The sequence below is a fragment of the Pan paniscus genome, chromosome 16, assembly GCF_029289425.2.
Source record: "Pan paniscus chromosome 16, NHGRI_mPanPan1-v2.0_pri, whole genome shotgun sequence".
Taxonomy (NCBI): domain Eukaryota; kingdom Metazoa; phylum Chordata; class Mammalia; order Primates; family Hominidae; genus Pan; species Pan paniscus.
Genome location: NC_073265.2, coordinates 64,413,324 through 64,440,538, shown reverse-complemented (window position 1 = coordinate 64,440,538; position 27,215 = coordinate 64,413,324). Strand labels below are relative to the sequence as shown.

The window sequence follows — 27,215 nt, the reverse complement described above, 5'->3', positions numbered from 1 at the left end:
CCCGCCACCCTGGAAAAGGGGTCCATGTGCAGCAGGAGAGACAGGAGGGGCTTGGCAGCATTCCCCCATTCCCATCTCCGGGGCAGACAGGGCTCCAGAAGAGCTGCACTGGGCGCTCCCCACTGAGGGGGTGTCTGGAGGTGAGGTCTTGGGGAGCTGCCCATGGAGAGAGCACAGCATATAGCCAGCAGCAAGGCCATGTCCACGGGCTAAAGCGTCCCCACGGCCCGCCTCCCACCACCAGCTGGGGCAGCAGGCTGGGCTCGGGGTTCGGCCCTCCCTTCTCCGGCACCGGAACTGCAGGATGAGGAGAGTCACAGCCAGTCAGGTCAGAGTCGGGTCCTGCTCCGAGGATCCCCAAAGGAGGTTTGAGGGAAGACTCAGCTGGCTCAACTCAACCCCCTTAGTGAGAATAAACTCACGGGATGAGGGACATCAATGAGGCCAGGAATGACAGAGGGAAAGAGGCGTCTGGAGTCACGAAGGGGCTTTGGGGTCTTGATAACACCCCAGACATGGGCGTTGCCAGCAGCGACAGGGCAGAATGAGGCCTCAGGACAAGCAGGGCTCAGCACCAGGGTCCCTGCCAAGGCCAGGTTGGGGCGGTGTAGTGCTGAGCCTGGCTGGAGGTGCTGTTCCCTATGAGACGACTCTGTCCGGGGAGCCCCTCTCCCCTTCCCAGCTCCTACTCTCCGAGTCCCCCAAGACAGGGCTGTCATCCTTCAGACTCACTACCTTGCTAGCTCCACTCCTGTCAGCAAAGCCTGCCGCCCAGGCCCTTTGCCTTTTGTATTGGGCTAGGGTGCCAGGTGGGGCATGGTGAGGCTGGGTCTCACCTGAGCCCCATTCTTAGGTGGACCTGCTCAGGTCTCCTTGGGGGTGGGGGCGGGGTCAGCACACTCCACTGCCCTCACTCCTTCCTTGCCCTAGGGGTGGCAGCCCTAGGTAGGGCGCTGCTTCCCTCAGACTAGGAGTCCTGGGCAGAGTCCGGTTCCTGCCCCCACCACCTCAGACTGGGGGTCCCTGGGACACTGTCATATCTCCTTCCTTAGACTAGAACTCCCAAGTCCGGGTTAAGTCTCTTCCCTCAGACTGGAGCAGGGGAAGAGAGGGCCTCCCTGCATAGAGCTGTCGTCGCAGAGCAGCACCTCACTCCAGCCAGGCCTGGCTCTCCACCACCCCAGGCTGGCCTCTGCACCATTCTGAGTCCTCTGGGGCCACAGAGGAACCCAGGTGCGAAGCCCTACCTGTTCTGAGCCCTCACTCTGCCTGGTCACCATTGGTAAGATGTGTGTCAGGCATACAGCAGGGGCACAGGTGTGAAGGGGGGGAGGGAGAGGAGAGGATGGCGGGAAGGGAGGACCGAAGGAAAAGGAATAAAGCGCTCACTCCATTAAGGTGCTGACGATGAGATGGATGTGACTGATGGGGCTGACGAGGTGCCCATGGCTGCCCAGGGCCTGGGGGGCCCAGAGTTCAGAAACTCCACCTCCACTGCAATTCTTTCCTCCCTATAGTAGTGTCAAATGATTCCACATGGCTCACACCCCCATTCTTCAGGTTGTGGGACTGAGTCCCTGGGTTGCTGGATTTCTAGCCAGGCTTCCAAGCCCTGCTCCTGCCCCTTCTGGTTCTGGGAGCTCCAGCCTTGCCTGGGGATTTTCCTCTTCCAGACTCACCAAGACTCTGCACGTGTGGCTCTCTCTACCCAGACCCCACTTTGCATGTGATTTTGTATTTGTCTTCAAGGTCCAATTCAGGTATCACCTCTTCTGGGACCCAAGGACCCTCCACCCTGGTTGTCACTGCAGCAGCCACAATGTGTTGTGGTTACCTATCCCTTCACAGCCTAGTAGCTCTTCTTGGGCCTATATGAACAATGGAAGGGGACAATGGCAGCTGCCACTCCAAATCCCAGCCTAGTGTTAAGGCCAGGCTGGCACAGGAGGGACAGTGCAGCTGGGCTGTGACCACCACCAGGATGCCACACAGGTCCAGCAAGCCCCAGTGGACTGGCCCCTGGCCCAGGGGGAGTGGGAAGACAGGCCCAGGAAGCCACCTTAGCTGCCCTGAGAACAAGCCTCTGGGGGAATAGAGCCCAGCAGGGGCAGGGTCTCCAGAGGGTGGGCCCAGCACACTACCCCCCACCCTCCAAGCTAAGGTCAGTGGGATGCATGGTCACCAGCAATGGGGAGGCTGTAACAGTTCTACCCAGACCATGAAAGACATGTCTGGCCCTGGGAGAGAGGCACGTGCTGGGTCTAATGACCAGCATTTCTCACCAGGCAGTAGCCCACAGACCAACAACCACGAGGACCCACGGGGTCTCAGGAGAGAGGGCTTTCCCAGAGCAAGCAAGTATGTGTGTGAGAGGGGTCCACAGAGCCACAGCCATCTGCACGAGGGTGCAGAAGCACCTTCTGGACTGGGAGCAGGGAGAGCAGCCTGCGAGCAAAGGGCTAAGCACACAGTGACGGAACATGAAACCCACCATCCCCAAACACACGGACAGGCCCCACTTCCAAAAACGAGCCAGATGCTTTAATGGGCTGCCTCCAGGGCCCATCGGCTCATCAGAATCCCTTAAATGAGGCCCAGAGCTTGCCAGCCTTTGGTTCAGCTCAGCACTCCACAGGCAGGTGGCTCACAGCAGGCCTGGCTGATGGGCTCTGGCTTGGGGAGCAGCAGGGTCCTCAGTCCAGATCTTCAGAGACCTTCTAGGACTGAGCTGCCACTTAGCCTACCTGCACCAGTCCCTGAGTCCCAGCAGCTGCTTAGCTTCTAGAAAACGTAAGTTTCCTGGGATAATGCCAGGGGTAGGGGAGGCAGTTCAGGGAAGCACTGATGTCAATTCAGGACAGGCCTGGGGCCTCCTGGGGTGGCAGCAGCAGGCCCAGAACAAGGACGCCAGCTCCAGGCTGCATCCCTGCACCAGTAGCGGGGATTGGGAGCAGGGAGTGCAGGCTCCCTCAGGGAGCTCCAGGCTGGAGTAGGGCCAACCCAACCCCAAATGCTGGGGGGTGACTCTTGAAAGTGTGAGTCACATCCACTGCCTAAGGTACCACTCTACGATAGCCAAGTCCTAGGACACACGAAGACTTTCTATAGGAAGGTTCTCTGCCTCCAATTCTAGGCCCTGTCCCAGAGAGGAAGCAGAGACCAAATGGTGACAGGGTATGTATCAGGCAGCATCCCCACAACAACCCTGTGAGGTAGGTTGCGTTGTCCCATTTTACACATGGGGAATGAGGGCTCAGCAGAGGTGAAGTTTCTTGCCCAGGTCCTGCAGCAAGAACACGAGCCGGGATTCAAGCCCAGGTCTGTCGGGCTCCAAAGCCCATGTGTGTTCTCTAGGCAAGAAATAGGGAGTAGTCCTATCCAATAAAGACCCTCACGTTAAAAGCTCAGGGGCTCTTCAGCCCACCCTGAATGGGCCACAGGGTCAGAGATGGAACCCCTCCAGGGGAGCAGCCACAGCCCCAGCATCCACTCGTGGCCCCGGGGCAGCTGGGCAGGCAGAAGGGAAGGGTGGAGAGTGATTGCTATACACACAGCACTGGCAACCAGTGCTACAGGTGATGGCTCTGGCTGTCCAGCAGCTGTGGGCAGGGTGAGGGCCGGTCTGGTCTTGAGGACTTGTGGCCCCAGGTGGGCAGAGCCAGGCCATTGAGCCAGGCGGTCTCCAGCAGACTGCGGAAGCGGGCCTTCAGTGTGGGGCCAGGTGGGGTGGCACTGGCAGCAGGGGTAGGGGAGGCACCACAGGACTCTTCCCCAGCAGCTGCCTCTGCTTTCTCCGGGCCAGGGGTTGATGGCTTCCTGCCTGGCTTCCTGACCTTGGGGGCCGGTGACTTCCGAGCCAGGGCTAGGCTCTCTGGCTCATCTCTGGCCACAGTGGGCTCTGAGGAGGACACAGCTCCAGCCTCAGTGTCAAAGTCACCTGGAAAACGAACACATAGTCAGCCTGCAGACCCCATACCCTCAGGTCCCACCTCCTGGCTTCCAAAGCCATCCAAACAGTGGTTCTGCTCTGCCCCAAGTCAGGCTGGCATCACAACTCTTCCCCACACATGCCCACTGGCCAGACCATCCAAGCAAAAAAGATGTGCTTCTCCCCAGGTGACACCAGAACTCTATCTGATGAGGGCACCACTCAGGAGAGGCTGTTTGGGTACAAGGATGAGAGCAAAGGGGCTCAGCAGGTCAGGAACTATTGGCCTGGTCCAATACCCATTGCTCAGATGGAAAACTGAAGCATGGGAACAGAGGATCCTGCCATATATAAGACAGCCATCATGTTTCTGCCATACCAGCCCCAGAGACCAAGCCCAAGCCCGAGGCCGAGCCCAGGTAGGGACTGTCCTAAGAGCCATGCTGGGGGAGCACAGGAACCCACCCACAACAAAGGAAGGCAGGGATAACTGTCTAGGGGCACACAGAGAAAAACGGCTCCCAAGGTGGGAGGGAGTGAGGACAGGGGCAACAAAATTCAGCCAGAGGCCAGAAGCCTGGTCTCAATCACTTCCTTCCCAGGACCCCCGATTGTTGCAAGCTCCAGTCAGAGCACCTCGGACTGTGTGGAGTGCCCAGACTCCACTGCCGATCAGGCAGCCCAGGAGAAACAGACCTGACCCTCTCTGGGCCCCAGACAGCCCAACTGTATGGGGAGAGGACTGAGCTGGGCAGCCCAGCCCTGAGTGATGTGGGACCCTCACTCAGTAACAGATCGCCTGAGTCTGGATTTCCTTTGCATCCCATTAAGGCATCTGCTCCAATTTTGTAAGTATTCAGGGATCAGGGATTCTGGTCAGCCAGCCCCTAAGCTCATCTGCACCTCACTGCCACAGGCCCTTCCCCATCCCAACCAGGTAAGGGCCCGGGGCAAGGCTGCCACTACGGGGATGGAACTAGGAACAGTTTCTACAGGGAAGAGGCTGGGCGGTGGAAATGGGAGAGGGTGGAGTTGGAGGCAGCAGGGAGAGAAAAACTAGAGGGGGCCTCAGGCTGCAATGCCAGGTGTACTGACGCAGGAGGGGCAATAACAGAATCCACTTGGTCCCATCACCAGATCCCTAGCTGAAGAAGTGTGATCATACACGCCACACAACACTTCGGCAGTGGTGTGGTCCTCCAGGACATTAAAAGAAAACAAGCTGGAGAACAGCAGGCACGAGACATCATTTAGTAGAGGAAAAGCAAACCACAAAACAATGCGACTTATGGGCACACTTCTGTGTATGTAAGGGCCGGGGAGGACTGCAAAACTACACGTTCAAAAAGGCAGCTGTAGCCCTCACCAGGTCTAGAACATGAGGAGCTTTGTGAAAGGGGGTGCCCTTCACTGACATGGAAAAGAACTGGTGGTGGGAAGTGAGCTGAGGGGAAGGCTCGGGAGTGTGATTTGGGATGAGTTCAGTGTGGGAGAGAGACCCAGGGGCTGAGGCCCAGCATGCAGTGGGTTATTTAGGGCTAGAGCTCACAAAGGGGATGCTAGGCTGGAGATCAGGGAAATTATCTCAGCTAGAAAACAGGGCCTAACCAGAGTGCCGGAAACACTGCACCAAAGATGGAGAAGGCACAGGCAGAGGAGGAGGGAATCCAAGAAGGTGCAGCACCAGGGGAGGCTGAGGAGTTTCCATGGGGACAGAGCAGCTGGCATGTTCAGAAGCCTACAAAAGAGGCTATGAAGGTGCTCACTGATTGTCTGGAGGGTCAAGGGGTGGGGGTACCTAGAGCCCATCCTAAAGCCCCCTACCCGGGCAGGAGTCCTTGGAATCACTCAGCCCCAGCTGTGACGCACTCACACAGCACACACACCTGTCACTTGCTCACACAGCTCCGGTGGCCACTGGGGCTGCCCCATGCTCACCCAGCTGGCGGCGTACACAGTCGCGCCACTGCAGGCCGAGAAGGTCGGGGTAAATGTCGGGCAGCTGGCGCAGCGCCAGTAACTTCAGCATGCGTGAGGTGCAGCCTGGCAGGGCGAGCTCCCGCAGTGCCCGCTCCTCCGACAGCGTCGTGGGCCGCAGCTCCACACGATGCTCCTGCAGCACATGGTCCACAGAAGCGGGTGGCAGCTGAGGGAAGAGCCGCTCCTTCACCAGGTGAATGGGCACGAAGATGGCACCAGCTCGCACCACATGGGGGAAGGGGCACCGGTGGGTGCGATCGAAGCGCTGCAGCTGGGACAGCAGCTTGGCCAGCAGCCCCTGCACACCCTGGCAGTCCTGCCATGCAGCCTGGCCCCAGGGCCCAGCCGTCTCTAGCCACTCGCGAAGCTTCTCTGGAGGAGAGTGGGCGACGGAGCCAGAAATAGCATCACACAGGGACGCGTGTAGTCCTGTAAAATGCTGCTCTGGGGAGTCCCCTGGGGCTGAAGTAGATGCTGGAGCAGGGCCTGCAACTGGAGCTGGAACTGGAGCTGGATCCCGGGCTGAAGCTGGAGCCTGAGCTCTAGCCAGAGCAGGGGATGGAGCTGGAGCAGGGGCAGGGGAGGCCACAGCTACGGCTGGAGGGCTGGGCAGTGCCAGGCTGAAGCAGGTCACGGACAAGGGCTGTTGAGCGAGAATCCGCAGTCCAATGGGCCCAGATGTGGGGGTGGGTGCAGGCTGTGTGGGAGCAGGAGCTGAGGTGGGCGTGGACGGGACCACGGCTGCAGGCAAAGGTGCTGGACGGAGGATCTTGAACTTTCGGAACATGAAGGCCACAGAGCTGTGGAAGTTGGTCCTTGGCATGGCATCTGTGGTCACTGGCACCCCAGGCAAGCCTGGTGCTTCTGTGTCTATCTTTTTCAGGCCTGGCAGATCTGACACCATGTTGCCCACATCTGGCACATCCATGGCTGCAGTAGGCTTGGCATGCTCCACAGAACGGGAAGCCTTGACAGGGGAGGCCTCTGCTGTGGGCTTCCTCACACTCAAATCCAGGGCTACCTCCTCCTTAAGTGAGCCCCTTAGGGGTTTACTCCCTGAGGGGCCCTCCTGGGCAGGCAGGGTCCCCCTGCAGCCTTTGTCCTGACTTTCACTGGTGGCTGGGGCTGAGTCAGGCTCAGCTGTGGCAGAGTCAGGCTCAGTTGTGGCCTCAGGTGCCGGCACATCCAGATAGTCACGGTAGGGGGCCAGGCTGAAGACATTGTCAATGACAGGCATTGGTGGAGAGCTGGGTGGCCTTGCGCCCTCCTTCTGTGGAAGAGACTGGCACTCCCGGGCACAGGGGGGCAGTGCTGGGGGGGTACAGGGAACTGGACTGTCTCGGATGACGATGGGCGGCCCAGAGTGCTCACTGAGCCGGGGCTGGAGCTTCTCTTTCCTGCAGCTGGGCAGCCAGGTCTTCTCTTCGGTTTCCTGTGCAGGCCTCACAGGCTCTGAGCAGGGCTGGCTCGCTGGCAAAGGCTGGCATGCCCTCTGGAAGGCACCGGGCTGTGGCACAGCCCGCACATTGTTCTGGGAAGGTGGTGTCCCTCCAAGCCCAGGGGATGCTCCATAGAGAGAGAGGTCATCCCGGGTATAAGGAAAACTCAGTGTCTGGGGGGCAAAGTCCAATGGGCACCGTGGAGCGAGAGGCGGCTCCAGCTTGAGGCCTGGAGAGGGTGCTGGGAGAGGGGCAGAGGGGTAGGGGTAAGTGTCCAGCCCCAGAGGGGGAATGTAAGGTGCCTGGGCTGCCTGCTGCCTCAGGTAGGGGCTGCCCAGCCCACCAGCCTGGTACCCGGTCCCCTTGTGGCCCCCCAGAGGCTGCAGTGGGAGTGCTGGGCTGTAGCTGCCCTGCTTCTCTGGGTGGCGACAGGCTGGAGGGCAAGGCAGGGCCTGTGGAAGGTGGGGTGGTGGGTGGTGGGGTGGTGGGTAGTGGGTGGGCCCGGTGTCCTGACAGGGTGGCCCCAGGGGCTGGGCCAGCTGGGTCCAAGGACTTGAGGGCCCCTCAGATATTGCTTGCTTGGAGTTCCTAGGGTAAGGACCTGTGTACCTGGAGGCCAGGAAGCCCGTGCTGTGGATGGTCTGATATTTCTCCAGGAAGGGCTGGCATGGGGAGAAGCTCCCTGAGGAGTCTTTACTGGACCCCTCAGTTGGCACCGCCCGCAAGAAGGTGCCATCCAGAGTCTGGCCCTTGCTAGGAGCTGGGGCCAGAGAGCAGGGTGGGTCAGCTGAGGGCAACAGGGGCCCAGTCACCAGAGTCCAGTCAACATCCAGTGGCCTCTTCACTGCTCCTTCCCCCAGGCAAGTTGAGAGCCCATAGCACAGAGGGTTGCGGTAGACAGGTTTGGGTGCTGCCAGTGGTGGGCCTGGGTAGGAGTGAGCCTGGGGACTGAAGGGCAGGAGCTCAACAGGGCTGGAGTCCTGCATCTTCTCAGGGCCTTCTGCTGGCGAGCGGTAGAACAGGCAGTTGGTCAGCAGGTTGTCCGCCTGAAGTGGGGGTCCTGCCATACCGGTAGAGTACAAGGGTGGGTATGGGGTCCAGGACGCCAACTGCTCAGACTCGGCCTTAGGAGTACCCGCCATGGGGCAGGAGAAGTAGGACCCCTTGTAGGTGCAGGGCTCCTGGTTACCAACAGAGTGGGGCAGGCTGTGCTCGAGCCTGGAGTCTGTCTCTAAGCGGGGCAGCTTGCCATACATCACAGGCCCCAGGGTTCTCAGGGGTCGCTTCTCTGCCATCGCTGTGAAGGCTTCGAGCCCTCCTAGGCCCCTGCTACTCAACTTCTGACCTGGGATAGAGAGAGAAAGGCAGGGGCTGTCAGGAAAACAGGCTACAGGCAAAGCAACAGAGGGCTGCTGCTCTCATCAGCTCACTGCTACACCTAAGAACCTGGCGCTTAATTGATGCTCAGTTAAGACTGTGAGTGCATGAGCCACGTGACAGAGGTTTCCAACTCGTGTATGTATTTTTTTGAGGCAGGGTCTCACTCTGTTGCCCGGGCTGGAGTGCAATGACATGAACTTGGCTCACCGCAGTCTCAACCTCCTGGGCTCAAGTGATTCTCCCAACTCCCAGGTTGCTGGGACCACAGGTGCCTGCTACCACGCCCGGCTCATTTTAGTATTTTTTGTAGAAACAGGGTCTTACTATGTTGCCCAGGCTGGTCTTGAACTCCTGGACTCATGTGATCCTCCCATCTTGGCCTCCCAAAATGCTGAAATCACAGGCATGAACCACCTACTGCACCTGACCCCAACTCGTATATTTTAAGCTGCAGAACCCTTTGTTTAATGAATTATTCTACACAGAACCCCCACCCATCCCCACTCCAGGAGCCCCTTCTGTTCGATTTTCCTCCATACAACTCCCAAGATCCCCTCCTTGTTGGGATTTCAGAATTTGTAGGGGCACTGGGTCTCAGGGTCACTTGACATACCCTGCCGCCACCCCCTCATATACAGATAAGGAGACCCATTCATCCCAAAGTCACCAATGAAATAGACACAACGAGAAGCAGGCCTCCTGCCTCCCACCACAGGGTCCTATTCCAAGATGCCACAGTGATACCCACTGCAGCCAAAACATGGAATCTGAGTATTGTCTACAAATTCACAGATTTCTTGTGACACTCCTCTGACCTGCTGATCTTGTCAAAAATGGCAGAGTTGGGCCTCCAGCCCAGGTCCCTAGGCCCAAAGCCAATGCTGAGATACTGGACTTGGCTCTGGAGAGCAGTCCCCTAGGAGAGGTAACTGGGGACATCAGTCTGTACAAGCCACACCCCTCTCGCCCCACTCCTCCCCCTCCGCAGGAGTCAGGGCAGCCCAGCAGATGGTGCTGCAGCACCAGCAGGAAGGTCCCAGAGCATGAGGCGCCTGGATCCACCCCCAGCCCCCAAGCTGCAGATGGCGATTCCTAGGCACATGGCAGGGCGGGGGCAAGACAGCGTCAGGGGTGTGTGTGAAAGTCCAGGGAGGTGGCTAGGTGCTGTGGCTCACACCTGTAATCCCAGCACTTTGGGAAGCCGAGGTGGGCGGATCATTTGAGGTCAGCAGTTCAAGATCAACCTGACCAACATGGTGAAACGCTGTCTCTACTAAAAATACAAAATTAGCCAGGCATGGTTGTGCATGCCTGTAATCCCAGCTACGCTGAAGGCTGAGGCAGGAAAATTGCGTGAACTCAGGAGGCAGAGGTTGCAGTGAGCCAAGATTGTGCTACTGCACTTCCAGCCTGGGCAGCAGAGCGAGACTCCACCTCAAAAAAACACAAAAAACAAAAAACAAAAACAAAAAAAAAAAAGAAAAGAAAAGAAAAGAAAAAAGTCCAGGGAGGGAGGCCCCAAGGGCCAGAGTGCTACTTAGCCACTACTCCCACTGTATTGATGGAAAAACTATGTGCTGAAAAAAGACAAAGCTCTAAGACAAGACCAAGGAAGGATGGGGACTGAGGCCCCTCGGGGCAGCAGGCACCCAGTAACCCATTAGGGGCTCATCTGAAGCCCGTCTGCTGGGGCCACACTGACCTACCTCTACCTCCCCCAGCCAGCACCCTGCTCCTGGAAACTCTCAGTAGCTTAGAAAGGACCACCTAGCTCAATCTTGCTATGATTAGGGCAAAGTGTCACAGGTTTCAGTGACTGGCAAGCAAGGACCAGCCCTCTCCTTGCCTCTTCTGGTTGGAGCCAATGACAGTCACAGGCTGAGTTAGACCGGCACATTTTGGGGTTAGAAAACGCAAGGCTAGTGTGGGGGCCAATGCCCACTTCCACCAAGGCAGACCCAGAAAGCAAGCTGGTTCATCTCCTGGACAGAACCCCACACCTCAGGCCAGCCTAGAGAAGACACAGAGGGGCCATTAGGACACAGGTGACAGTCCCAACAGCAGTGTCCTATGATAGAAACCTGCTATCGAGGGGTGAAAGCCCCCATCTCACTCCACAGCAATGCTGTGAGAAGGAACTGTAGGGTTTTGAAGTGTGGATCCTCCCCACCCCCACCCTTGGGACACTCTGGGTTAAGTACTGACTTTGGTCTCACCTCCCCCACATGCTCCTTGGGGTCTGCTGGGTCCCCACCCCCACCCCAGGAGTCCCTCTCTCCTGGGTCTCAGCCCATGGAATACCCTTTGCTCTGGAGACTTCTTGAGGCCCCTATCTGGGACCCAGTCAATAGACAGGAGACCACCTGGGACCCTCAGGAGTCTTTGTGGGAGGGGTGGCGGCTTCAGGGAGCCAACAGAGAACTCTTAGGGGTGTGGGAATGACCTGATCTCCTGCCAGTAGGAGGTGGAAAGCCCAGGATACACTCTCTCAAGGGAGACTCCTCCACTCAAGACAGTTGCCAAAATGTAGGTGCCTCCTTCCCTGACCCATACTGAGGCAAGCAAGCTCTCGGACAGGGCAGATGCCCAGGGAGCAGGCTCAGGTCATCCTTGAGAGGCAGCTCTGTTGATCCTCTGCCAAGCTCCAACGTCACTCAGCCAGCACCCAGGCGAGGGTCCCGGAGAAGAGCCCACCACCGCAGCACCGCCCCTGCCTTACGCAGTGGGAAAGGAAACAGCTCTCTGTTCCCACTTTCACCTTCTAGGGGCCTCGGGATGGCCGATGGCAAAGACCAGGAAGAAGAGCGCGATTCCTGCCCAATTGTGGCCAGCATCTGGATTCTCCTGGAGGGCTGGATCGGGCCTCGCCGAGTGTTCTCCCATCTCCCACCTTCCCTACCTGAGGCTCTGGGCTCTCCAGACGCTACAACCCAACCTGGGGCAGCCCAAAGTCTCCAGTGGAGGGGAAAGCGAACGGGATCGGTCTCTATCCCCTTTCCTCTACCCGCCCTGAGCATAACTCGGGTGCCTAGGGCCCACAGCCGACTTCGCTTAGAGGCTGCCGCCGCACCCGACCTGGCGGGCTTCCGGGTGTCCCCAAGCCCCTCCCGGCGGCGCCGAGACGCACGTGCATCCAGCAGGCTGACACACAGGCCGCCGCCACGCATGCAAACCCGTGCCTGCACGTACGTGCGTGGCCCACATCTGCACACACGCCATTCCAGAACTGCGCTCTCCCCTCGCTCGGGCCCCGGGCATACGTGTGCACGCAGGCAGGCCCGCGCACCCAGCCCCACACCGACGCCCGAGGACCGGCGGGAGGTCCCGGAACAGGGGCGGCCCGGCGACAGGGTCCGGGCAGCCTCCGCCTCAGGGCGATCCCGCCAGCCTGGGCTGAGGCCAGAGGGGTGAGTCAAGAGGTGGCGAGAAAACCGCAGGGCCGTCCCATCCCAGCAGGGCGCGTCCAGGGCCCCGCGGCGCCTCAGCGCCCGGCGCCCCCAGGCCCAGCCCTCCAGTGCCCCCTTGTCCCCATACCTCCCCCTCAACGCCATCCCCCAGCAATCCACGTGACAGGGTCCTGCGGGAGGCCGGAGGGCTCGGCCTGAGTTCCTTCTCGCCAGATTAGGCGCCTGTTCTCCGCCGGAGACCCAGAGCGCTACCAGGTCCCGGGAGCCTCGAAGTCCGGGGAAAGTCGGAGCAGCAGCGCCACCCCTACCCCGCAGCCCGTTCGCGGGGGGCCGGCGGCAGCCAGAAGCCGCAGCCCCTCGGCCCAGGCGCGGCTCGCCCAGTCCCCGGGCCGGCCGGTAGGGGCGCCCTGGGGCAGCGCCACCCGCCCCTTCTCCACGCGCCGCCCGCAAACTCGGCCCAAGTTTCCGCGCCCGCCGAGCGGGCGAGCTCCTACCTGCAGAGCGCCAGGACTCCCGCCGCCGCTACCCCAGGCGGCCTCCGCGTCCGCATCCTCCAGCGTCTCTCCGGCCGCGGGTCCTAGTCCGACCGGGCCCTGCGCGGGAAGTCGCAGTGAGCACCAAGCCCGGAGCAACCCTCCTCACTGCCGTTCGCGCCGCCGCTGGGCGCAGTCTGCGGTCCCGGGCGGGGCGGGCTGGGGGCGGGGCGGGGGCGGGGCGACTCGCAGGGTTGGGGAAGAGCCCGGCCCCGCCTCTGGGAGCCTGCGCTCCTGTGGGCAGCGGGTGCGGAGGGCCCGCGTGGGGCCAGCTCGCCAGGAGCGGGCCGCGGGCGCTGTGCACCGCCCGTAACCGCCACGCTCCACGAACCAGTGCCCGGCGGGCCCGTCACGCGCCCTCAGTCGCTCCCTTAGATCGTTCATTCACTGCCACTTGCTGCGATGTGACCTTGCGCCTGCCACTTGACCTCGCTGAGCTTCAGTTTCCTTATTTGCAAAAGTGGAATTCTGTCTTCCTCATAGCGGTGGCGGTGTAAGCTTGGAAAAGGGTGTTTGCAAATATCTGGCACACAGTAGGTGCCGGTATTCCCCTGTCCAGCACTAGTGTATTAGGGGGCTGGAGAAGGGCTCCTTGATCTGTCCCCTCATTTCGTTGTAGTCAATGAGGGCAATTTCCAGACTCCTGCTAGGGCACGGCAACTGTCTGAGGAAGCGGCGATCTCCCCATCCCTGGAAGGGCCGGGAATGAGGGTGCTGGGGGATTTGCAAAGTAGCCTGGGTGAGGCTCCCTCCATGAGGCAGACCGGCGCGCAGCCTGTGAGGCGGGTGGAGTGGAGCACGCCCAGCCAGGAATGGTGTGTTGCAAAGAGAGGCTGGAGGTGGGGAAGGGGTGCCTCTCCCTGGACCATCTGACTGTGGATGAGAGCCCCTCAGTGCTGCTACTTTATCTGAAGGAATCTGGTCCGTCAAAGCTCCTGGGCTGCCCGACGACTGGGAACAGGTGTGTGCAGTGGGGAAGGGGAGGGCAGGTGGACATGCCAAAGGTCAGAGTCAGTTCAGGAAGCAAAACTATCCCCTCAGATCCCAAAGGTAAGTTCTGCCTGAGTCAGAGCAGAGCAGGCCTGAGGCTGCAGGTTCCAAGAATCACCAAGCAGCTGGAGCAGCTGGAGCTGAGGAGGAGGGGCTGGGCGCTGCAGGTAGGAAGAGGAAGTGAGGTCACCTGGGGAGCGGGGGCGGGAGGTGGGGGGAGAGTGTCACTTCATTTAGAGCTGGAAGGACCTTAGAAATAGAGTCGGGAACCATATAGGGAGAGACACTCAGAGAGGGTTGGGGCTTTCCCCAGGTCACACAGCAGGCTGGGACAAAATCCCAGATCTCCTGGCTCCCAGCCTGGGGCCCTTCCTGCAGCCACACCTTAGCGTCAGGAAAATACATCTGCGTGCGGACAGCTAGGGGTCACACCAAACATCATACCCTTAACCCCAGCCTGCAGCCCCGTGGGTCACAGGCTATTCACTGCTCTTGCCCCTTACCAATTCTGCTCGCCCCTCCTCCTCCAGCACTGCGCCGGCGACCCTGTCCCTGCCCTGCTAGTGGGGTGGAAGGAGGGCTGTGTTCTTAGCCCTTGGGGTCTAGGATGCTCAGGTTGTGTGCTCAGATGTGCCCAGTGGTCTCTCCAATTTCCCTGAGTTGGAATGGGACCCAACCAGGCCAGGATGAGCAGCCATCTGAGACAATAGGGGCTAGTTAAGATTTGCAGCACTGCTGAGCCTTGTGTTAGTTAATTCAGGGACACCTCACACAGACAGCAGCCCCACTCAACAGTATGTCTGTTCCTTTTCGGCATCACTTAAACACCCTGGACTGCCAAAGAAAGGAGGCAACACTGGGGGACTTGGGAGCTACTTTGTAACTTTCTGAGCCTCAAATTTCCTCATTGCAAAAAGGGAGCAGTGAGAGACCTGCCTTAGCAACTGTGGTGTCGGCCAACATCAGTGTGGGAAATTGCTTGTAAACTCTAGGAAGCTCATAGAGTGTCCCCAGACTATGAGCTCCTGAAGGCTCTGACCTTGCCATTTTCCTCCCTATACCAATGGTCGTCTGTGGAGCCTATAGAGAATGAAGGCAATCAATACAAGATAACTGCCTTGGGAGCTCCACATGTTTTTATCAGGACTGTGGTCTTGCAGAGATGTGATATTCTAATCAGAAGGAATAGTGTGAATAAAAGCAGAGAAGGGAACAGTCTGTCCTTATATGGCCTTCCCGAGTGGAGTTAACACAGAAAAAGAAAGTAGTGTAAAAAGGAGGTTTCTTCTCACCCCACCCCACCCCCACCACTACCAGGTCTGCCCAGGTTTCACATGCAACACACACACTCCTCTTCCACCCCACCCCAGACACCAGTTACTTCTCCTGGCTCCCTGGGAATGCAAGGTAAAAGGTCAGATCCTGAGCCTTGGCTCATTATTTTATGGTTATTAATAACAATGGTGCTCCCTCTAATGAGGCCACACCTGCTATTTACAAATCTCCTTCCTTGGAGGAGCTCCCTTACCCCAGAGGCATGTGAGGTGGAGCTGGCAGCTACTCTACAGGCAGAGAAACAGAGAAGTATGGCACCTTTCCCTAAGACACACAGCAATGCCCCCTTCCATCCTTGCAGACCCAGCTATAGACACTGCCTCCTCCAGAGAGGCCCCTCAGACTGCTTTTGCTGCCCTGTCTGCCCTCTACTTCCTCATTGCTCCCTCTCCCCTCCCAGAAGAGGAATATCTCAGTGTCAGTGGTTGGGCATGGAGCTCCTACATCTATCTATGAGATAATTGATATCTCATTTAATTCTTACAACCATGTGAAGCAGGAGTTTGAAAAACAAGCACACTGAGGTTTGATCCACTGACCTGTGTGGTTTAGGCAAGCCCCTTAGCTCTCAGCTCACTCATCGTTACAGGGACATGACTTGCTACAGGGCTCCAGTGACTTCACAGCTTGATTTGTAGTAAGGTTTCAACCAGTGGTGATGTTGCAGGAGAATAAGGTCTGGAGGCAGGGAACCTAAGGCCAACTGGTGCTGGATATTACAGACTACTCTTCAACCCCTTCTCTTTCAAGGTGGCAGTTGCTGCATGGTAGTTGCAATCCCTCCTTTTGCTGTATGGCAGTTGCTGAGTGGCAGCTGGAAAATGAAAGTGCCTCTGATTGGTCCCCTCCCACAACCCATCAGACTGGTCGTGGGCCTACTCTTCAACCAATCAGACTGGTTGCGGGCCACTAGGGTGAACCAATGGGAAACCTCTAGAGGGTATATAAACCCCAGAAAATTCTGTAACCAGTGCTCCTGAGCCTCTTGCTGGAGGTTTTGCTGCCTTGCTTGTGCCTTTTGTCCAATTCTTTGTTCAAAACACCAAGAACCTGGGCAACTACCCTCAACCAGTAACAGTAGCCCTAGAGGAGGAGGAGGAGGCCACTTGTCCACATAGCCAAGAAATGGAGAGCTAGGATTGTCCCTGGAGGACTGTGTGACTCCAGTGCCTTCTGAGGGAGGGCTCAGACACAATTGTTGTTCAGGAACCCGCTGCCACTAAAGCAAGCAGAGCCTGAAGCTGGGCTGCGTCAGTGGCCATCAGCATGGACTCAGAGCGTCGTAGGGATCTGGGTTGGATAGGACCTGGGCAGGAGGACAGGGCCATGGGGTCTGATTGAGGTGAGGTGAGCCACTTTCCAAAGGTGTACTGGGAAATCAGGGCATCCTTCTGCAGGGGAGGCTGGGGGTGGGGGCAGCCTGCTGCTTTGCCACAGTGAGCAGGGAGTGGGAGCCTCTCAAACTCCGAAGGAGCCCCCCTACTACCTCCAGAGAAAATCAGACTTGCTCAGAGGGGAGGCCCTAAGACTGAGAAGTGGGGCAGGCTTTCACTGGGCACCTCTGGAAGACTGCATCTGCTGGCCTGTTGGCTAGGAAAACAACAACAACAACAACCAAAAACCATGCACAACAATTTAGGAACCCTGGCCAGGTGCAGTGGCTCACACCTTTAATCCCAGCACTTGGGGAGGCTGAGGCAGACAGATCACTTAAGGTCAGGAGTTTGAGATCAGCCTGGCCAACATGGGGAAACCCCATGTCTACTAAAAAACAAAAATTAGCCGGCGTGGTGCACAAGCCTGTAATCCCAGCTACTCAGGAGGCAGAGGCACTTGAACCCGGGAGGCAGAGGTTGCAGTGAGCTGAGATCGTGCCTCTGCACTCTAGCCTGGGCAACAGAGTGAGACTGTATCTCAAAAAAAAAAAAAAAAAAAAAAAAAAAAAAAAAAAAAAAAAATTTAGGGACTCCTGCAGAGGAGGGGAACATTCTTTAATTAACAGCTAGGGTGGGCTGATTTTCCTTCTCTCCTTCCCATCCTTCCTTCTGTCACATATTGAGGATCTCCAGGTTTTATGCTGGCATTGAGGGTACAGCAGTAGATGGGTCCCAGTGCTGTCTCCCAGACTTCAAACAGACCATTGCCTCCAGTGAGATGGGTGCTTGTGTGGAGGTGGGTCTGCCACAGTGGGAGACAGGCCTCAGGAACAGGACTGCTGGGCCTTGGACTCAGGGAGGGTGGGACTGTGATGTCTCACTCTGGCTGTGCCAAAGCCCAGCCATTGGAGGCTTGGTGCTGGAGGCAGCAGGAAATATTCCCTGCCTGCCTCCACAGAGAGCTTTCTAATGCCTGTGTCTAACTGGTCACTCCTAGCTTGGAGTCTCCTGTGGTTCCTCAGTGGCCTCAGGTTCCAGTTCCCCAGTCTGGCTTTGGCATGTCTCCTGATTGTCCCGATTGTCTCCCCAGCCAGCCAAGGTTCCTTTCAGGTCACACCTCCACACTTTGGAATATGCTCTCCGTCTGCCTTGGCTGCTTGTCTGGCTTTCCTTGCTAATTCCTGTTGGCCTTTCAGACTCAGCTCAGAGGCTGGGCACGGTAGCTCATGCCTGAAATCCTCCCACACTTTGGAAGGCAGAGGCTGGAGGATCACTTGAGCCCAGGAGTTCAAGACTGGCCTGGGCAACAGAGCAGGACAAATAAAAAAAATTTCCAGGCATGGTGGCACACACCTGTGGTCCCAGCTACTCGGGAGGCTGAGGTGGGAGGATGACTTGAGCCCAGGAGGTTCAGGCTGCACTAAGCTGTGATCAGGTCACTGCACTTCAGGCTGGGCAGCAAACCAAGACCCGACACAGCCCCCGTCAAAAAAAAAAAAAAATCAGCTTGGGATCCCTCCTCCAGGAAGCCTTCCCTGAGCTCCAGGCTGGGTTTGGTCATCTCTTCTGAGGTCCCAGAGCATTTTGAACTCACCTCCATTTTAGCCTCAGCTCCCTGTGCTGAAATTGCCTGGCTATAAGCCTGGCTTCTCTCTTATACTGGGGAGGGACCTCCTCCAGGGTGGGGCCTGGGTCTGCCCTTGGGCTGTGACTCTAGTGCCCACCACAGGGCTGAGTCAGGCTGTAGTTATGGAGTGAAGGTTTAATGGTGAAGGAGGGCTATGCACATCTGAAAGGGAAGAAAGGCAGAAAAACCTGCCCAGGCCCAGAGATGAGAGCCTGAAGGAACCTCTGCTGCCCAGAGCTCCCCTAAAGCCCCTGGACTCCCCCTCTCAGCCTCTTAGGACCCATGACACCAGCAGTAGCCTGTTTCTAGCCCCTATTTCAACATGGGGCAAATGAGACGCAGAGAGGGCCAGCTACCTGCCTGGGGTCTCAGGCAGGCAGCTCCAGAACCCAGGTCTCCTGAAGGCCTGTCCAGTCCATACACCAGGCCTCCTCCTGGTTCTGCCACTGCCTCTCTATCCCCTCCTCCCCTCTCAGACCTAGGATGGAAAAACACCTGGCCGAGCTCCACCTGCCTGCCTCATGCTGCCTGCAGCCCCCTCCTTGGAGGCCATCAGCCTGGGGTAGGGGTGTGAGGAGAAGAGGAGGGGGACCCCTGCAAAGAGGGGAGGGGCTGATGCATTTCCCCCTGTGCTGCAGGAGCTGCTCCCCTACCCAGAGCCTGGACTCCTGCCAACCACCCTCATCACCTCCTCTCCCCATCCAGGGCCTCTCCCTGGAGATCCCCTCCCCCGGCCTCGGCGCCCTGGGCAGAGCCATCACAGCTGTTTCCAGGGTGGTGGTTGGGGCCTAGGCCTGGGCCTGGGCCTGGGCGGGCCCTACCCACAGCCCTGACTCCAGCCCAGTGCCCGCCCCTCGCTTTGATCGAGCCTTGGCCTTCATCGGGAGTCACCTTCCCCCAGATCCCCAGTTCAAAGGTTTTGGGGGGCCGCCAACCCAGCTCCTCCTTGCCCCACCATGTCCCCTCCCCCAGTGCTGGGGCACCCTCCCCTCCTACCGTGGGCAGGCCAGGTGGACTATCGTGGAAGCCTTTCTAAGGCTGGCCGAGGCGGCTGGGTCTGGCCAGGTGGTTGGCTGCTGCCCCTTCATTAGCGGCCCGCTGGGGTTGCCGTCACTTAGGGCTGGTTACCAGGCAACCGCGTCCAAGGAGGGCTTGGCTCTGGCTCAGGGCTGGCACAGCGGCGCTGCTGCTGAGGTGGGAGGTGAGCAGCCAAGCAGGGTGGGAGACTGGGGTCACGGTCAGGAGGCCTCCTGCTCCCCAGAGTAGGGGTACAGTGCTTCAGAAACTCCCTGTTATCATCTCACCTTAGACTCACAGCCTGGCCCCAGAAAAGGGGTTTTGGGTCCTCAACACAAACAGCCATACTCAGAGCCCTCAGGTTTCCTGGAGGTTGAGGGGAAGCTGAGTGGGAGCAGAGAAGGGCACCCTTCTCCCTTTTGCATCTGGGGGTGTGGCCCTGTGGCCTTCTTGCCCTGAGTAGGGGTGGGAGGGGCACAAGGAGTCGGATTTTCTGGTGTGCAGGGCTTAGGTTTTGGATCTAAATCCTGCCCTAAACAAAAACAAATAAACAGAAAGAAAACCAAAAATAATAATGATAATAAACAATAAATCCTGCCCTGCCTCTCATGGTTGTGCTTTCTTGGACATGGTTTTTTTTGTTTTTGTTTTTTGTTTTTTGAGATGGAGTCTGGCTCTGTCACTCAGGCTGGAGTGCAATGGTGCGATCTCAGCTCACTGCAACCTCCACCTCCTGGGCTCAAGTGATCCTCCCACCTCAGCCTCCCAAGTAGCTGGAACTACAGGTGTGCATCACCACACCCACCTAATTTTTCTGTTTTTTTGTAGAGATGCGGTTTTGCCATGTTGACCAGGCCAGTCTCAAATTCCTGGCCTCAAGCAAACCTCCTGACTTGGCCCCCCAAAGTGCTAGGATTACAGGCATGAGCCACCGTGCCAGCTGTGGACATGTTGATTGCTTCTGTGAACCTTGACCACCTTCTCTGAAAAATGGGATGGTAACCCATCTCTTAAGATGGCTTGCAGGGCATGAATGCTCAGTGCAGTGCCTGGCACATACCCATCCATTCCCTCCCTCCACACCCCAAGCTTCCCACATTGCAGGGGGCAGGATTACAGATGCTGACCGCCCACACATGGGCCACCCACCATTGCCAAGTGACCCAGGAATGTGCCATCTTTATGTCCAAGAATAGTTCTGGGCCCTATGTGGTACCTTGTTCCCCTCATCCTTGCTGACTTGTTTTTTTAATTTAACAAACACTCCTAGTCTTTACTATGTACCTGGCACTGTTTAAAATGCTTCACAAATATTAGCTCATTTAATGTATTTAATCTATTTAATGGATGAAGTCGCTTAGTCCATTTATTTTGTAATCCATTTACTGGACTAAATGAGGTGATGCTGAGGTGGATGCAGAGAGCTGTGTGGGAGGAAAGCCTGGCCACATCTCTCTGCTCTGCCAGGGCAGCTTCTGCTGCGCAGCTGGGTTGAACGCCAGTCCTGCCTCCTGCCTCCTGCCACAAGGCCAGCCTGGGATGGTAGAGCCATGGGCAGGTCAGAGTTTCAGGGAGAGCAGTGATGGCTAATTAAAACTTCAGCTCAGGGAGGCCCCCTTGGGGCATGGATTGCCTCAGTCAGCTTCCCTGGGGGAGTCCCCTAATTGGACCCCTGGGCCCTAGGAGTGATGCAAACTCACCAGGCAGATGATGGCAGGCAGGGAGGGAGGGGAAAGGGGGAAGGAAGCAGGCTGGCCAAAAAATAACAACAACCCCCTTCCCATTGTGAGAGATGGTGACTTTGGAGTCCCCAAACTGTCACTTAGGAACTGTGTGACTTTGAATCAGTTGCTTGGCCTCTCTGAGCCTCAGTTTCCTCATTGAGAAGTGGGGATAGGAAAACTTCCAGCCCTGGAGGGTTGCTATGAGACCTGTGCAGAAAGTACATAGCACCATGCCTGGCTCAGAAATAGGCACTCAGACAATTGGAGCAATTGTCACAGTTACTGCCACGGTCCTCTCTTATCCGTCATTTCATTCAGTTCTCAGAGCATTCTGGGAGTGAGGAGGACAAGCCTTCAGAGCAGGTAGGGGGTTAGCCTCCCAGCTTTCATAACCAACAGTCTGGGTCCTGGGCCGCGTGTGGAGTGTGGAGGGGCGGGGGCAGGGGATGCTGCAGAGGATCAGGCAGAAGGTCACTGCTCAGCCTGCTATGCAGATGGACCTGGAGCCTGCCTGTGGAGTGGAGAGGACTTGACTAGGCAGAAAGCAGCCCAGGGGGCAGAGCTGGAGGCAGCCAGACAAAGGTCTGAAGACCAGATAAAGTGCAGAGTGTGCCAGGAGCCCTGGGGAGACAATGGGGCTAGAGATGGGTGAGTGACAGCCACATGCTACCCTGCTGAGAGTTGGGGTCTGGCCCAATGTGGCCAAAGTCTTCCCTGGGTCCAGGGTGCTGAGATTGACTTGTGCCAGAAGGGTGGGCTGTGAAGAAGGGAGTCTCGGGGAGGGGAGAGGGTACTAGGCTTTTCCTTTCTGGATGCAGCAAGGTAGACTCCTTAGCTCCCCTGCCCTCATTCCAGGGAGCAGACAGTGTCATCTCCAATTTGTGAGGCCTCTAGAGTCACTGGCCCCTTACCAGCTATTCACAGAGGGGCAGGAGCAGGCCAAGGTCCAAAAGAGTCAGGCGTGGGGTGAGCCCCAGAACCCGCCAAGGTGACCCGGCTCAGTGGTGTCACTCTGTCCTTGCAGGCCATCTCCAAGACCACCCAGTGCCACGTCTGCTGGCTGCAGCAGGCCTGGAATCCTCAGGACAGGCTGTGGGCCTCCCTCCGGCTCGAGTCACTCCCCAGAGCAGAACGTTCTGCCCCCAAGTTCTTGATGAACCCCTCCAAACAAGCAGTGGCTTCAGAACACCAATCTTTTCCCAGAGAGAAACCCAGGGTCAGGAGAGATATGGAGAAGACCAGAACGCATTTCAAAGAGCTGATCATTGCTAATAAATCAACAGTTCCTGAACAAACACAGCCCACCCTGCACCAGCTCTGGGGTCCCTCCAGACCCTATTCCGCAGCCCCCTCTGCTCCAGCAGTCCCCACCTCCTGTCAACCAGGTCATCTGTAGCTCAGGCTCCAATGAGTTTAGTAATTAGCACCTCATTGGGCCTGTCTGCCTGTGAACAGCTCCCCTGGGGAGGGTTTCAGGAGGTCTCCATGACCTCAGGGCCCAGAGCTCAGGCAAGTCCAGGCTGGCAAGGCCCCAGGTGGCCTCCCTGCACCCCAGCATAGGGCAGGGGAACCAAAGAATCCCCCAGGGAATTGGGTAAGGGGCAGGGAGAAGAGGGTCCACACCCAGAACAAGCCTTCTCCAGCACTTCCGGGGCCCCTGTGTCAGCTCCACACACACCTTCCTCAGCCATCTCTGTCTAGTCAGTGTGCCCTGGCTGGCTGGGGAAGCCAGGAGGATGCCAAAATCCAGCTGAGGTCAGGTCAGTAAGGGAAAGTCTCCATGGGTGGCTTTGGCACAGCCAGGGATTTAGAAAGAAGCTTGGCTTATCCCTTCAGGCCTCCATCCGGGGCCTCCTGGCTCTCTCGGGCATCACCCCCTGATGACCCCTCAGTCCCTGGCATCCATCTTTCACCTGACAGTCCCTCAGCTCTTGAAGAGAGTAGAATGCCCCCCAGCCCAGCCCACGGTCAGGCTGCAAGTGGCCGGACTATGGGCTCTGGCTAGAAAGGCTGCCAGAGCTGAGAGTGGGGAGTAGGGGACAGCCTATGTGGTGGGGTCAGAGAGAGCCTCCAGCCAAGAAAGGAAAGGAGAGGTGAGGTGCTGCCAGGGGACGTGTGGGCACCGTGTCACAGTGGAGTGGCTCAGGAGTAAGGGGAGGTCAAGGCTTCCTCTTGCTGAGCTCAGATTCCCCATCTTTAACATTGGAACAAGAATGGTCACAGCCCCCAGCTTCCGGAGATGATGGCAAGAGGTGGGTAGTGTGGTGAGCAATGGAGCAACGTGGTGGGAAGCCAGCAGCGGTGGCACAGGGCAGAAGGTGAGCATTCCAGGGAAGCCCCCTGTTGTCTCCCTCCCTGACATAGAGCAGCACTGGCCAGGGAGAGGGGTCTTGATGGGGGGTGGGAGTCCATAGTGTATAACTCGGGCTTGGTGAAGGGAACACAGGTCAGGCCCAGGGAACCAGTGTGAACGGTGCAGGTGAGAGGTGCAGGTTACCCAGACAGGCCAGAAGTCAGCCTTGACCTCAGCCCCCAGACTGAGAGGTGTCCTTGGGCTGACCCTGAGCCGAGGCCAGGCATGAAATTAGAACCCCAGCAGCAGGAGCCAGGCAAATGCCCTGCAGCTGTGGAGGAGGCTTGGCTGCAGCAGCATTTGACCCCAGAATGGGCCTCCAGCTCCTTCCAGAAAAGTCCCACTGCTGGGAAACTGCTGCATCACTTTCCTGGTGCTGACACCCCCTGTTAGTGTCTCTTTGCTTGGATTAGTATTGCCTTCTTAGGGATACTCTGGTGACAAAACCAGCACCAGCCACCTAATCCAGGCCCAGATCCCAACTTGCCACTCTTGGCTGTGGGACTTGAAGCAAGCTTCTTAACCTCTCTGAGCTCCAGGGTCTTTGACTGTGGGATGATGAATTGTGCCCCCGGGTTTGTGGTAGGGTCAGGTGCCCAGTGTTCTAATGCCACTGGATCAGTCCCGGCAGGCAGTGAGCCTCAGTGAACCCGTGTTCCTCCTTCCTCAGGCCAATTCCTAGGAAGCAGGCAGGACTCTGAGAAGATGTGGTGCTGAGACCAGCTTGGTCGTGGAGACCCTAACCCAGCAGCGCTAGAGGAATTAAAGACTCACACACAAAAATATAGAGTGCAGAGTGGGAAATCAGGGGACTCACAGCCTTCAGAGCTGAGAGCCATGAACAGAGATTTACCCACATATTTATTGACAGCAAGCGAGTGATAAGCATTGTTTCTATAGATTATAGATTAACTAAAAGTATCCCATATGGGAAACAAAGGGATGGGCTGTAACAAAGGGATGGGTCTAGCTAGTTATCTGCAGCAGGAGCGTGTCCTTAAGGCACAGATCGCTCATGCTATTGTTTGTGGTTCAGTAATGCCTTAAGCGGTTTTCCGCTCTGGGTGGGCCAGGTATTCCTTGCCCTCATTCCGGTAAAACAATAACCTTCAACATGGGCATCGTGGCTGTCATGAGCATGTCACAGTGCTGCAGATATTTTGTTTATGGCCAGTTTTGGGGCCTGTTTATGGCCAGATTTGGGGGCCTGTTCCCAACAACGTGGGGCTGAAGTCTGCTTTCCCTTCTCTAGGAAGAAGTTCTGTGAAGGCCAGAGAGCCAAAACCACCTCCTCAGTCTGCCATTTTTCCACAGGCTTGTGAAAGGAACTGGATCATCTGTTTAGGGCTTCTAAAAGTTATTAGGGGCCAGGTGCAGTGGCTCACACCTATAATCCTAGCACTTTGGGAGACCAAACCTAGAGGATTGCTCAGGCCCAGGAGTTTGAGACCAGCCTGGGTAACATAATGTGACCTTCTCTATACCAAAAAAAGAAAGAAAAAAAAAAAAGCCAGGGGTGATGATGCACACCTGTAGTTCCAGCTACTCAGGAGGCTGAGGTGGGAGGATTGCTTGAGCCCAGCCCAGGAGGTCGGGGTTTCAGTGAGCTGTGATTGCGCCACTGCACCCCAGCCTGGGAGACAGAGCAAGACCTTGTCTCAAAAACAAAAACAAAACAAACAAAACAACAAGAACAAAAATAACAGTTACTAGGCTCTGAGGAAGGTTGCCTTTGGAGACTGAGTCACAGAACTTGACCTCTTAATTACTGAACTTTTGTTATAAATTAATTTCCTTCCTTGTTCCTGGCTTAGACCAGATGGCCCTAAGATAGAAGACCTCTTGACTGAGATGAAAGACCCCTTAACTATTACATCCTTATGTGGAATGTCAAATATACTTTTCCCAAAAAAGAAACACTGCCTTTAACCAATCAATTGCTGTAACTATGTATGAAAAATGATGTAATCCTGTTTACATCCTTGCCTATATAAATGATCCTCAAATCTCTCTACTTCAGAGCACCTTGGACCCCATTTTTTTGGAGACTGTGCCTTCCTCAAACTTTGCACTCCAATAAACTCAGTATTTAATCATATTGCCTGAATCTCATCATTCAGGTTGACAGGCTCAATGCAGAGTGGGCAGGGGATAAACAGTCATTCCAGTAAAGCCCTCTGCTTTCAAGCCTCCCACCCCCATCCCAAGCTCTGCCCAGCCCAGACTAGCCCATCTTCATCCCAATCCCAGCCCATTCTAATCCCAGCTCCCAGGCCCAGTTCTGTCCCCATTCCTAAGTCTGGGGCAGTAGCCAGGGACCACAACAGGACACTCCTAATGGGGACAAAAGGCCTGGAAAGGGGTTGTTCAAATTTTTTTTTTTTTTTTTTGAGAGAGAGTCTCACTCTGTCTCCCATCTTGGAGTGCAGTGGTGAGATCTCGGCTCACTGCAACCTTTGTCTCCCAGGTTCAAGCAATTCTCCTGTCTCAGCCTCCCAAGTAGCTGCCCGGCTAATTTTTTTGTATTTTTAGTAGAGACAGGGTTTCACCATATTGGTCAGGCTTGCCTCGAACTCCTGATCTCAGGTGATCCACCCGCCTCGGCCTCCCAAAGTACTGGGATTACAGGTGTGAGCCACTGTGTCCAGCTGGGGTTGTTCAGTTAAAAGGAAGGGACACAGAAACCTCCACAGCTCCCCATCTGTAACAGGCAATCGGAGGGGTGACTGCAGGCCCTGCAGCCCCTGCACAGACCTCCTTGCCCATGATGTTTCTTCTGAGCAGAACCTTCCAGAGGCCCACAGGGCCTTCCTGTGACCCACACCCCCAGCGCCGTGTGCTGACATCTGACTGCAGCCAGTGGGAGGGCAGGAGTGGCAGCCTAGCCCCACCTGGTATCATGGTCCCTGTTTGTTTCCAGAAGGTGCAGCATGCAACTCCTGAAGGCAAGAGGCCTGCGAAGGCATTCAGGGCAAGTTGAGAGACTGCGCCCACTGCTCGGCCAGGCTGTGGGGCTGAGGGTGGTGGTAGGGAATGCTGACAAACCCAAGAAGTAGATCTGGGTTCAGACAAGAAAGGCCTGCTCAGGATCCCTGGGGCCCAGCCGACCAGAACCACATCTGCGCTTATGAACAGCCTCTTTATTTCTCAGCCAGGGCCTACTGAAGGCTGAGCCACCTCTCATCCACTCCTGCAAGCCCTCTGGCCCCCAGTGCACCAATGGATTTGAGGGGCTCCATGACTGGCTGGCCCTGTGCTGCAGGTTCAGTGGGGTAGAGTGCTATCCCAGCTCCCAGTGCTGTGGCTGGGAGTCAGTCCCTGGGGAGCCGGGACTCTGTCACTATGACCTGATGTGATTCCACCAGGGAGCTGGGCTCTCCACCCCATGACAAATTGATACAGGCCTCACAGAACAGAAGAGGGGCCCAACCTGTACTTGTGAATGTGCTCCTGAGGCTGGGAGGGTAGGGTGGAGTAGAAGGCAGGGGACCCTCACTCTATGCTGAAGGGACTGGGGGCTGAGATTGGTGCCCTGTCTTCCTGGGTTCAAATCCTGCTTCTGCTACTTCTTAGCTGTGCTGCCATAGGCAAGTCACTTCATCTCTCTGGGGCTCAGTTTACACAGATATAAAAAATGAGGGCCAGGCACGGTGGCTCACCCCTGTAATCCTAGCACTTTGGGAGGCCGAGGCAGGCAGATCAGGCGAGGTCAGGAGATGGAGACCATCCTGGCTAACACAGTGAAACCCCGTCTCTACTAAAAATACAAAAAATTAGCCGGGTGTGTTGGCTCGCGCCTGTAGTCCCAGCTACTTGGTAGGCTGAGGCAGGAGAATGGCGTGAACTCGGGAGGCAGAGCTTGTGGAGAGCCAAGATTGCACTACTGCACTCCAGCCTGGGCGACAGAGCAAGACTCCGTCTCAAAAAAAAAAAAAAAAAAAAAAAAGGATAAGGCCAGGCAAGATGGCTTTCGCCTGTAATCCTAGCACTTTGGGAGGCCGAGGTGGAAGGATTGCTTGAGCCTAGGAGTTCAAGGCCAGCCTAGGCAACATAGCAAGACCCCCATCTCCCCCTGGCAAAAAAAAAAAAAAAAAAAATTAACTGGGCATGGTAGTGGCATGTGCCT

At 56.9% G+C, this 27,215-nt stretch overlaps 1 protein-coding gene and 1 long non-coding RNA gene across 6 annotated transcripts in view; one reads left to right on the top strand and one right to left on the bottom strand.

Annotated features, from left to right (window-relative positions):
• Positions 1-3,164: 3,164 nt before the first annotated feature.
• C16H15orf39 (chromosome 16 C15orf39 homolog) lies at positions 3,165-19,410 on the bottom strand. Of its 4 annotated transcripts, XM_055098160.2 has the most exons (5): positions 18,992-19,410; positions 15,532-15,806; positions 12,629-12,727; positions 5,867-8,692; positions 3,165-3,937 (listed from the first exon to the last, which is right to left on the bottom strand). In XM_055098160.2, exons 4-5 carry the CDS (start codon positions 8,640-8,642, stop codon positions 3,570-3,572), a joined length of 3,144 nt encoding a protein of 1,047 aa, XP_054954135.2. In that variant the 5' UTR covers positions 8,643-8,692; positions 12,629-12,727; positions 15,532-15,806; positions 18,992-19,410; the 3' UTR covers positions 3,165-3,569. The 4 variants fall into 4 exon arrangements, with proteins under 4 accessions (XP_054954135.2, XP_054954136.2, XP_014197035.3 ...); XM_055098161.2 differs by lacking the exon at positions 15,532-15,806; XM_014341549.5 differs by lacking the exons at positions 15,532-15,806; positions 18,992-19,410 and having other exon boundaries at positions 12,629-12,806.
• Positions 9,147-27,215, top strand: part of LOC100969703 (uncharacterized) — a 61,088-nt gene continuing 43,019 nt past the window's right edge. The window contains exon 1 of one of the 2 annotated variants that reach the window (XR_010109960.1): positions 9,147-12,134. This is a non-coding gene — a long non-coding RNA (uncharacterized LOC100969703). The remainder of the gene's footprint in view (positions 12,135-27,215) is intronic. The other variant, XR_008621027.2, reaches the window with a different exon arrangement.